A 12327-nucleotide genomic window follows, 5' to 3' on the forward strand; every position below is an offset into this window, starting at 1 on the left:
TAGCATCTATTTGGGTCAAACTTGTGTGTTTTATTCTTTATTCTTATGGTTCCGGTGTGGATCAGGGCCCGTTACCCCAACAGACTGTGTCACTGTGTTTATGACCAATAAACACCTTGAAGCCTTGTTTCCCAAAACAAAGATGGCGGCCGCCGGCTGCCTGACTTGGGCCGTGATTTTAGAAACCAGTTTAAAACTTTTGTTATCATTCAGTCGGCGGGATTATCTAAACACACATGATTAGAGGAGGCTTTAAGGATTCCAGGATCATCTGCAGTTAGTGTTTTTAAAGGACAGTCTGTTTTTAACCAAGAGATAAACCGACAGTTAGCTTAGCGATCTAAATGTGTGCTAAGTGACGACAGAGGCGAGCTAAGCTAGCCTCAGTAGCATCACAGCGCTTTAGTTGGTATAAATTAAATCTTAGACACGAATTTAAATCGGTTCCCGCCGCCGTTTGACAGCTCAGCAGAACTCCGCCCGCCCGGGCAGCCACGGGGAGACGAAACAGGCGCTCCCACTGAACAGCTACCACAAGCTACGAAGCTCAGCAGCTAGCATGCTGCCTCAGCACAGCTACAATTAGCTGCTTCTGCTACAGGCTAAGTGTAGCACGAGACGAATTAAAGACGTGACACAGCTCCGCTACCTTAGAGTGACGTGTGCGCGCCCGTGACACCTAAAAACAGCCTCATCTTCAGGAAGGACGGGTCGGAGAGGAGACGCGCAGGCGCTTCATTCACTTCCGGATGAAAGCCGCCGAGCAGCATGAACTTCACAATAAAAGTCTGCACAGGCCTTTCTGGTTCGTTGTGTTGAGCTGCAGGACATTGGGGGGGGTGTTTAGATTTTCTACCACGCGGAAAAAGGAAATACAGGAATTTATAACTTCAATGCTTTATTTAAAGACTTGTTCATTCCAGAGGGACTGGGGTGATTTTACAGGAGAGTGTATCTGTCAGTCTAATCCAGAGTGGGTTGTTCTGGTATCGTTTGATTTCCTCCTTTTCTGAACGAGCTTCAGCAGGACTGAAGACCAGAGCTGTGACCTGATATGTGAATATGCTGCTTCAGTAAAAACCATTCAACATGTTTCTGCTGTTTTACTGAAACTCTCAAATTAGCATCATAAATATTGTAAATATGTGACAGGTGTCAGTTTAGATCTGAACTATTCCAATGCACTGCTTCTTTAAAGACTTTTATTTTGACAGCGTAAGCGTTTCCAAGCAACGAAAACACTTCCGGCTGTGGGGGCTGTGCGGCGCTGCTGGTCCTCAACATGCCGGTACATGTCGGTGGTCTCCGGGGACCAGGAGCTGCTGCCTCCGCAGACAGACGCCGGTCCTCGGACGGAGCTGCTGGTTCGGGCTCGTCAGAGGATGGACTCACAGGGAGGTCGGTTCTGTTGGTCAGTCCTTGATCTGCACTTAATGACAAGAACCAAACTTCTTTTTAAAGCCAGTTCCTGTGTTCTGTGCAGGTCTGGATGCACACTGAGCCGAACTAAAGTCGGTTTTATTGTGAAGTTTCACTTTCATGCTCCAAACTTTTCCACTTTGGTTCCGGTCTGTTTCTGCAGAAGGTTGGTTCATGTTTCACTCACTGTCGGTGAGTTATTGAACATCTAATCAATAAGTGACATAAGAACAAAACAAAGAGAACCTGGATGTTGTTCAGCTTCTTGATTTGTGGTGCAGAAGTGAAATGAGTCGGATGGATAACAGCTGATTCACGACTCAGTGTGAGTCACCCATCAGGGAGGTTTTATTACAGACAGACAGAAAGTGACAGAAACACAGTGGTGGTTCTGTTCCAGATGTTAGTGATGAACAGAACAAAGCAGAACAACAGGCGGTGCTTCAGCAGCTCCAGGATTCAACACTAGACCGACAGCAAAGGTGCTAAAAGACGAAGCAAAGTCTCACTGCAATAAAAGAACAGTTGTTATAATGAACAGCTGCAGAGGTTCTGTTTGCACCGTGCGTCAGCTTTAGCTACTTCTGGGTTTTTTCTCTTTTAATGCCAGAATTATTCAAACCACCTGGAACTCCAAAAGAAAACCCAGCTTCCATCTCCAGCTGGTTCTAGTGTCTGCCATGTTCTAGACGATACACTGAGAGCAGCTGATGCATGAGGTCTCTACTCAGCTACCAGTTAGAAAAATAAAGTCCAAAGTAAGAATAGAGTGCAGCTTAAAGTGTTCTTCATTTATATTTATATAGTTAAACTGAAATCCTTCAAACCCACTCAATAATGACTTTTTCTTTGACCGATAAGCTTCTTCTGGCTGGAAGTGAAATGATTGAACTCTACAGATGCACCTGAAGTGTGTTTTGGATGTTTTCAGCTCTCAGAGTGGAGGAGAGCGTGCAGGGCTGCAGTACTTCATGATGACCTCCTGTTGCTCCTCAGCCTGCAGCCGGCCAGATGTGGACTCTCAGCCTCTGAGCCTGGAGGACTCGTGGAGGCTGCGCGTGGCCTCGGCCCGAGTCTACGCCATCGTGAGGAGCAGAGACGTGCAGCGCTTTGAGGCGGCGATGGGATTCCTGGACGCTATCTACAGACTCCTGCCGGGACTGGTGGCCGCCATCAAACACATGAAGATCCTGTTTGGCCTCAAGACCCTGGTACGGAAACAAGACGCGCTCACTGAGTCGGCAAACGTCCGCGGCTGTTAAACCTCCCTCCTCTCTGTCTGCAGGTCGTCATGTGGATGCTGAAGCAGCGCCGAGCGATGGTTGACACCGTGTCCAAAGTCGTCCAGTTCTTCCCCAGCAAGCTGCCTCAGTACCGAGACCGCTGTGTGAGTCCGACGCAGAATTCTCCCGATGCTTTTACTTTGCTCGCTTTGTTTTCTTCAGGAAATGGTCACATGACCGAAGCCTGACGGATCAGGAGTGCATGTGGTGATAGTTTAGGAAGCTAACGTGGATGATGCTGAACAGTCTGATCACCATGGTAACGGTTGCTACACGGCCTGATCACCATGGCAACAGATGCTACATGGCCTGATCACCATGGTAACAGATGCTATCCAGCCTGATCACCATGGCAACAGATGCTACATGGCCTGATCACCATGGTAACAGATGCTAACCTGCTCTGGAGGAACTTTTTGTCCAGTTTAGATGTAAACCGGCTGTAAGAAGCGTCTCCTCTGACCAGTTCTTTTCCTGATGATTGTTTTTGTTCTTATACGTGTTCTTCCTGCACAGACTCAACGTGAAATGTTCCTCATGAGGAAGAACCACTCAGACTTTAAGAGTTTGGCACAAACGCTCGCTATGGACCAGAACAGACTGGAGGATTACATTCAGGTGGGTTTTTTCCACATCACCTCCACCTGGCTGCTGCAGCAGCTGTTCAGACTGTTGAGTGTGATCCATCAGACTGTTCCTCACTATGTCTATGTAGCACAGTCACGTGGACCGGTCCCAGTCCAACCAGACTAAATACAGGAAATACAAACCTGGTCTGGTCCAGCTTCACCACATCAGGTTCTGCTGATGTTAGAGCCTCAACAGCTGGTGAAATGTGACCAGAGACTGGGTTCTAGTAGAACCATGGATCCATCCATAGACAGACACTGACAGGAACTTTCTGGATCAATAATGTAACAGTGTCCTGATGGATCCCTTCAGTGGTTCTGATGGACCTGTTCTGTCTGAGTCTCCACATTTCATGTCTGTTGGAGTTTTAACTCCTCCGTCTGAAACCATGTGAATCCTCCACCTTCTGCCAGAATATTTAACAGAACTACGAAGACGACATAATCAGTCCGACACCTGAGACGATGGAGCAGCACCACTGATTTAAAATAATAAGTTCCAAAGTAAATAAAAATCACTGTGAGTCCTCGTCTGTCCAGCAGGGGGCGCTGCAGCTCCACATTAAAAACAAACTCTTAAGGCTGAACCAAGCTGCTCACTAATATTCAGTAAAGTAGCACCGAGGTGCTGCCAAGCTGGGTCTGCAGAACCGCTTCACTGCAGTAGAGGAACAGGTTCTACCGTCTACAAGTAAAAGTACCTCAGTGCAGAAATACTCTATTACAAGTAGAAGTACTGCATTCAGATGGTTAGCGTTAATAAAAACACTGAAGTTTGCCCTTTGAACGCTATTAAAATATTCATGTTGCAGAATGATGTGTGTTATTGATAAGGAGCTGGTCTCCATGGAGACGGGTCCAGTTCCATCTTCATACATCATAGCAGACAAAGTCAGAGTTATTCGGACTTTCCTGGAGCGCAGTACCACAGTATCAGTCCTATTACTGCTGCGGCGCTCCAACCCGGTACCCTGATGTGTTTTATGTCCAGAACCAGGTGGAGGAGGAGTACGGGGAGCGCTACGCCCAGAAGGTGGAAGACCGACTGCTGCTGTACCTGCAGCAGCTGGAGGCGGTTCTACCCGGAGACGCTCGCATCGACAAGGTCCGTCTGGTCACTGTGGTCCAGAACCAGGATCACGGTTCCTCTGATACATACTGAGCTCCACCCAGTCCCTGGTTTGTTAGAATATTCCTGTTAAGTCATCAGAGCTCTGCTGACGTTCCTCCACCTGGACCAGAACGTCTCTGAAACACTGGAGCTCCTCCTGGCTGAACTTCAGCAGTAGATGCTACGATTCACAGACGGTCCCTGAACGTCTCGGTGCAGGCTAAGCTAGTTAGTGGTGCTCAGAGAAGCTTCTGGTCTGAAAGAAGGAGCTTTAATGTCACGTTTACTGAGGCTGGAGCTCGTTAAAGGTCGACATGAGATTATTAAAGTCAGGGTTCTGGATCAAACTCTCCAGTATTTCATGATGTTTTCTCTGGAACGAGGCTCTGAAACGTGTTCCTGTAGATGAATCGTCCCTTCAGCTGTGAGGCCTCCAGCGGAGCTGCAGGGACGAAGCGCTTCGTTAACTTCTATTAAAGATTCTGATCACTGATCAGTTTCAGTGAGAAACAGTGGAGACCTCCTGACCTTCAATGGGCTGCTTTTGTTCCTTCCCTCCTCTGATGCTAAACCGGATGTCTTCAGCATCTTGGACTTTGGGAAACATGGATGTTTTTAATTTCTGTTTTACTATTTTCTGACATTTTATAGCCAATCAAACAAATCAGCTAATTGAGACAGAACTCATTAGTAGCAGTAAAGTCTACTTTATTCTTTCTTCACTCTGGTGTGAATGAACTAAAGCAGCCAGTGGAACAGAACAGAAGCTAAACATCTTGTTTCCATACAGACAGATGAGAGTCAGTAAACCATGAAGCTGTAGTTCACCTCCGTCCTCTGTCCTGTCTGAAGACGTTTGTCTCGTGTGCTCAGATTCTGAAGAACCAAAGTCCTGCGACGGAGGAGAAGCTGCTGCTGCAGGCGACGACCTCCGACTGCTCCACCATCGCAGCAGCGCTCAACCAGCTGCTGGGCTGCGGTAAGAATCAGCTGCACGCCCTCATTCAGTGGCTCATTGATGTGAACAGAACCAGTAGAGGTCGGTTCTGCCACTCAGGACCGGACCTGCTTTAGACAAGTTTACTGAGAACAAGCAGAGTTTAAACCACCTGCATGTAGCCAGAGATACTAGAAGAACGCTTCAGTGCTTCACTGCTCTGTAGGACCCACGTCTAGAACTTTAGAACACACAGAGCAAGTGAGAAGGTAGAGGTGATCCAGAGAACTTATCGTTTGGACCATAAAACAGGAAGCAGAGTGTAGATGGTGAGTGGAGGCACCGAAGTCCTGCAGCTCTGTGGATCAGAACAACAGCAGAACTCAGAAACGTCGTCTGTTCAGGATGACAGTTAAAATAAATCATAGAAAAGCCTTTCAGTCACCGACGCTCTCGCTCATCCTGATGCCTCTCTGTTCATGTAGATGTTGCCTCCTGCCGTCCAGCAGCTCAGTCATCAGATGTTGGACAGAAAGGACTGGAACCCTCTGAAAGCCCAGAGTCTGCTCCGTGTGGAAGCTCCTCGAAGGCTCGTCTAGAGTCAGGAGGAGGCCGAACCAACGGGCCGGAGGTCGGATCAGAAGATGGCGCTCTGTTGCTGGAGGATGATGCTGGAGGACGTCCAGGGACGGACGGTGAGGTGGTGGAGGAGACCGAGAGCAGGAAGAACATCAGCGGAGGTGTTCAGGAAGCCTTGTCCTCCCCTCAGTTCTGCTCCAGACACCAGCGCTGGGTGAAGAGCATCCTGAGGGAATGTCCAGACGAAAGCTCTGCAGAGCTGCAGCTTCAGGCCAACATCTCCTCATCTCCACTGCTGTTCCTGTCATCCTCGTCCAACTCCTCATCTCCAGACCTCACCCCGTCCGACCTCGTCCCCTGTCCTCCTGGTCTACTTTCACAGACGCCAGCAGACCTTAAAGAGAATCCGAGCTCTGGATCAACAGTGTCTGGAGCTGAGCCTCGGCCCTCGTCGTCCAGAAACCTTCTGCTGTCGCCGGTGGTTCGACTGGTGGACGTCGCCTCCTTCAGAGGGCGCTGCGCCGCGTTCAGACCCCATCCAACATTTCCAGATTGCTTTATCATCTGCAAACAGGCAGCTTCTGCTTCCAGCCCTCAGATACCAGCTCCTGCAGCATCTCCTGCATCTGAGGATGTACCTACACCACCCAACTGTCAACCGACTGCACATAGTGTCTCCAGACTGTCACCAACGTGCAGAGAGGCCACCACCAGGTCTTTGACAAGGAAACCGGTAGCCTCTGCTTCCAGTCCTCAGATAGTTCTAGTAGCAGCTCAGGACGGGACGTGTTCCACTGACTATGAACCGACTCGACCTACCTCCTCCAGACTGAAGACAACAGCAGCACTGAGAGGGAACCCTTTAGTTCAGATGACTTGTCCAGCCTCGTCCAGTCCTCCTCCACCTGACTGGAGTTTGTCCTCATTCAGGTCTGCCAACACTTCATCTGCCACATCTTCTCGACCGCTCGTCCCTCAGACTTCTCAGTTAGAAACGCTTCCACTGTGCAGCGCCAACCGCCAGCCGAGGCTATCGCTGCCGAGCCAGGCGGTGCTGCTGCGGTCCAAGCTGCTGCAGCCGTCCGTCGGTCTCACCAGGCTGAGCGGCACCGAATGTAACCGAGCGACCAATGGCAGAGCCTCGATCGGACGCAAAGAGTCCACGGAGGAGGGCAGCGGCGGGGACGAAAGGACCCAGGACGCTGATTCTTTATTTGACGTGAACCATCTTTTCTCGAGCAGCGGCAGCGAGGACTCGCCGGACAGCGACCCCGACTACAGACCTCCCATCAAGAAGACGAGACTTCTGCTGGAGTACGAGAACGCTGAGTCACTCTGAGAGCGTTCAGAAGCAGCAGCGGCCGTCTGAGACCAGAACTGAGGGTCACGATTGCTCAGACTTCTTAATGATCCTGACGGAGAGAGATTTGTGTTTTTAGAAATCGTTTTTAAAGTGAAAGGTCAACTCTGGGGAACACTTACCTCAAGTCTTACCTCACATCTGTGGACTGATCGGCCGACGGGACGTAACGACGTTCATCAGGCTGCTGAGTGTGTTTAATGTGTGTGTTGAGCTGACACGTCAGAAAAAGGAAATAGAGGCCAGTGTTCAAAAAGCTTCGGTGTGTTTTAGCCCCACAGCAGATGGAAACGCCTTCTCTTACGTTCTGCCTCCACTGATCTCATGGCAGCTTTCTGTCATGAAACATGTTGAAGCTAATATGAAGGAATCATCACAACGTTCCTGAAGACTTCTCTCCACTTGCCTCCTCTCCTGGATGGACTTCTTCTTCTTGGTTTTTAGGCGAACCAGCTGCTTTAGTTTTCTGCTTCTGCTCTGTTTGTTATTCTGCAGCCTTCAGCGCCACCTGCTGTCCATTCACTCCAGAGCAGTTCATAGAGACGAGCCTGAAACTAAGCTTCACATGTTCTGGACTGTCTTAAAGCACCACGGCTGCTGAAGCATGTAGCATCGTTAGCTTCAGGTCCTGGAACTGATGTGACTCTTCCTGTCAAACAGAAATGTTAGAAACGAAGACGTTCATCCTAAATCTACCTCCTGGTTGGGGCTCGGCAGGATTTTCAGATGCACACTGGGTCAGATCTCTGAATCTACGAGTCTCTTCAGAAGGCGTTTAGCGTCTCTTAGAGCCGCAGCGATCAGTCGATTAATGGCTAATTATTAACTTATTGGTCATTGTAAAGGGGAAAAGGACATTTGGATGTTTTCTAATTGCAGCTTCCTAAATGTGAATGTTTTCTGCTTTCTTTTCTCTGTGACATTAAACTGGACGTCTGTGGACATTCTTGGGAAACATTCATCGACTTTTTCCTCCATTTTCTGACATTTTACAGACCAATCAACTCATCAGTTATTCCAGAAAGTCATTATTAGCAGCGGCCTGAGTACGTTTATTCTCCTGAAACAGCAGCTTTTTAAATTTGAGACTAACTGTGGAGAGACTGAAGCAAAGCGGAGGAGCTGTAGACGGTAAAACCAAAGCAGTGAGCTCAGAGACGCTGCTACAGGTGATACGACAGGTGATCAGTCTTTGTTTAAACCACTGGTTCTATAAAAACAGAGAAAACTGCAGCTTTAAGGTAAAACAATGACCCTGAACCAACAGATGCAGCTTTGACTGTTTAGGTTCTAGGTCCAGTCCTAACTGGTCCACAGCGGGTTCTAAACCAGGTGCTGCAGTGTGTCGTCCTGTTCTGTGGCTGCTGATGGAGTCTGTAAAACCACAGACGTGTAAATTAGCTGAAGTGTCGATAATGTTCCTACAAGAGCCCTGCAATGTGTTTCTGTTGCTCGGTCGGTCCAGAACATCGGACTAGTTGGTACCAGTACCAAAGAGATGAATGCATTTCACCGTAAACCGCTGCTGGAGGGAACCGGGGCGCTGGTTCCGTAACAATAAAGACACTCGCCTTATTTCAAACAATGTTGAGTTATTAAAATCTTTTTTAATAAGCATTTCTGCTGCAGCTGCCTGATCAACAAAAACAGAGAATACGTGGTCTCGCTGTGATATCGACATGTTCACATGAACTTTACAGAAACAGCACAAAGTCCTGCAGCTCAGTGGAAGCAGGAGGATGGTGAGATGCCATCCAACAACACCAAACGCTTAAATGTCTCTGGTTCCATACACATACGTACTATTAATGTTTAACGTTTCCTCTCTGCTCATCAGCTGCAGAAAGACGTTCAGGATGTTTGGATGTTTTTCTGACACTCACCGTCGACCATGGTTCATCCACGGACCTGCAGAAAGCTTCACATCTGATCGTTTTCTCTGGTTCTGCGGTTTGTCTGGTTCTGATGGATGTCGTCATGTTTGTGATTTAAAAAACAACAGCAAGCCGTTCAAGCCACATTCAAATGGTTTCATCAGGTTGGGAGGAATCTGTTTCTGGTGGATCAGCAGCAGGAGCATGTGTGTGTGCACAGCGCCACCTGGCTTCAGAGCATCTGAACTACGTTTGACAGCAAACGTTTCAAGTTAAAGTGTGTTTTCTGGCCAAACAGGAACCGTCTTAATGAAGCGTCAGTCTGACCTGGACCCGCCCACCGCCGCTCCGTCTTCTATTCAGCCAATCGGATCGGGCTGGACGCGACTCCAGCGGTCAGACATCAACGAGTCTGTGCAGAAAGCCGTCCAGACGAAGCAGCAGAGGGTCGCCTCTGTTTGCACAGCGACTGAGCCGCGGATCGGAGGTAAAACCAGGACATCATTCTGGCCTTTGACCCGCCATCGATTAGGAAATGTGCCCTTGAATGATACAGCAGAAAGGCAAACACAGACCGAGCACAGGAAGTGCTGCCTGAACCGTCGCTCTCCAACAAAACAGCTCGTTCTGTGGTTTCCTCGTCGGGTCGGTGCAGGTCAGAGGCAGCGATCGCAGGTTTCTTAGTGATTCAGCAAACTCTGGATCAGTCGCGTCGTTTCAGAGAACAGTGGTCGGTATTTAGGACCCGAAACTAAACTCTATAAAGTATTTCAGTCCGATCCAGTTTTATTTCTACAGACAGACCAGAGTGATGCACAAAGATCAAACAAGATGAGAGTAATAAGAACAGCAACAAGACTGAACAAAAGCAACAGTTAGGAAAATTAGAACAAGAGATAAACAAGCGCCCAGTGGTAAACGCATTAGGAATTGAAGGTAAAGTAGTAAAATCTAATAAAATGACATCCTACGTGGTGTCAGAAGCGAAGGAGGAGAAACAGGTTTAAAGATGAGATCTAAAAGCAGACAGTGTTGAAGCCTGTCTGATGTGAAGGGGGGCCATCCCAGACTTTCAGAGCAGAACGGACCCCCCTGGGTTCAGGCTTAGTTTAGGGACGCTCAGGAGCAGCTGCTCGGCCGACCAGAGAGAACGGGAGGGTGTGTAGAGGAGCAGCAGATGGAAACGGTGTGGCGGAGCACGGCCATGGAGAGATTTAAGAGTAAGTAACATCATCTCAAAGTGAATCCTCAGCTGGACCGGTAGCCAGTGGAGTGAGGCCAGAACTGGGAGATGTGCTCGTGTCTCTTGGTGCCACTTAAGAGCCGTGCAGCTGCTTTTGGACCATCTGCAGGCGGCTAACGCCAACATAAAGTGAGTTACAGTAATCCAGCCGAGTGCTTACAAAGGCTTGGATTACTGTCTCCAACTGCTCTGGCTGCAGAACAGGCTGAATCCTGGCAAGCTGCCTCAGGTGATAACAGCTGGATTTAATAACGGCTCGTATCTGAGAGTCCAGCTTTAGCTCAGGGTCCATTCAGATGCCAAGATTAGTAAGTATTGGCTTTTCGTACTGAGCCAAGGAACCAAGAGTCACGGAGCGAGTCAAATTGGTGCCTCCAAAAACCATAACTTTGGTTTTATCTTCGTTCAGTTTCAAGAAGCTGCACGTCATCCCAGACTTGATGTCTTCCAGACACTTCAACAGGGGGTCAGTGGAGGAAGCTTCCTCCTCTTTCAGTGCCATATAAATCTGGCAGTCATCTGCATAGCAGTGACAAGAAACACCGCGTTTCCTGAGGATGCAAACCAGCCAGAGAAAATAAATGGAAAACAGGAGGGGGCCTAGAATCGAACCTTGAGGGACACCACATGTCAAACGAGCAGGAGATGACGCAGAGTCAGCAAGTCTGACACCGAACACCCTGTCGGCCAGATAAGACCGGATCCATTCCAGGGCTGTGCCCCCGATGCCCGCCCACTGCTTCAACCGCCTAATCAGGACCCCGTGGTCGACTGTGTCAAAGGCACCAGTTAAATCCAAGAGAACCACGCAATCCCCAGAACCATTTGTTAAAAGGATGCCATTAAAAACTCTTAGAAGAGCTGACTCAGTGCTGTGTAGCTAGAACACCTCAAGAACATCATCGTTGTCCATTAAAGAGATAACTGGTTAAAAACAATCTTCTGGAGGACTTTTGGCATAAAAGCTGATTCAGAATTTGGCCCGTAGTTGGATTAAACTGTGCATTGAAGCCTGTGTTTGGTCATTAGAGGTTGCACCACTGCATGTTTGAATTCTTGTGGAAAATGACCCAAGGCTAGACTGCTGTTAATAACTTCAACAACAGCTGGTCCCACAGCAGGAAAAACCTCTTTAGAAAGTCTAGGGGATCACATCATTCGAGGGTTTGAGGTGTGATACGACCTCCTGGCAGAGGATCAAGTGACAGACTCAGATGTGTCCAAGGCAGCAGGACAGGAAACACAGATATCGGACAGACAGACATCTGGTGACTGGAGCAGTGGTTGGAGGCCTGCTGGATGGGACCTTATCTACATAAAAGTTAAGAAACTCTTCACAGACTTCAGGCGAGGAGTCCATACAGATGCTTTGAGGAGCATGAGGAGCCTGGAGTCTGGAAGAGGACACGAGGCTTAACACAGTTTGTCAGAATCAAGTCTGAGAAGAAATCTCTTCTTCTTCATCCTTCACTGTCCTTTGGTAGAGTCGCCACGACTCCTTCAGCACCTTCAGAGAGACCTGCAGTCTGTCCTTTCGTTTTCTTCTCAGCTCTCAAGATTTTTGGCAGAATTTAAGAATTTAATTTGTTTTTAGACCTCGTACCTGAGAAACGGTTTTAAAGGTTCAACATCTCCAGAAGTGAAGTCCAACAACATGACATGTGGTGACTCAGAGAGAACAGTTCCATCAGATCTAGAAGGTTCAGTGGCTCCAACAGAAGACGTGTTCAGAACTACTGGCCCCTAAAATAGGAAGACTGCAAAATTCTTCAGCCAGGCTGGTGCTGATCCAGAAGGTTCCTCTCAGCGTCTATCTGTGGATGAAACCATCCATCCATCATCTCTACACCTTCATCCTTCCATCATCTCTACACCTTCATCCTCACCAGGGT

The 12327-nt window shown here is 48.5% G+C and overlaps 1 protein-coding gene across 1 annotated transcript; it reads left to right on the top strand.

Moving 5' to 3' along the window:
• The first annotated feature begins 1292 nt into the window (after positions 1–1292).
• On the top strand, positions 1293–7297 carry LOC103366000 (flocculation protein FLO11). The gene is made up of 7 exons (XM_008293598.1): positions 1293–1398; positions 2416–2630; positions 2705–2806; positions 3219–3320; positions 4323–4436; positions 5316–5421; positions 5865–7297. The coding sequence occupies exons 1-7, from the start codon at positions 1293–1295 to the stop codon at positions 7295–7297; spliced, it is 2178 nt and encodes a 725-aa protein (XP_008291820.1).
• The last annotated feature ends 5030 nt before the right edge of the window (positions 7298–12327 follow it).

Source organism: Stegastes partitus, unplaced genomic scaffold (genome assembly GCF_000690725.1).
Source record: "Stegastes partitus isolate 25-593 unplaced genomic scaffold, Stegastes_partitus-1.0.2 Scaffold895, whole genome shotgun sequence".
Taxonomy (NCBI): domain Eukaryota; kingdom Metazoa; phylum Chordata; class Actinopteri; family Pomacentridae; genus Stegastes; species Stegastes partitus.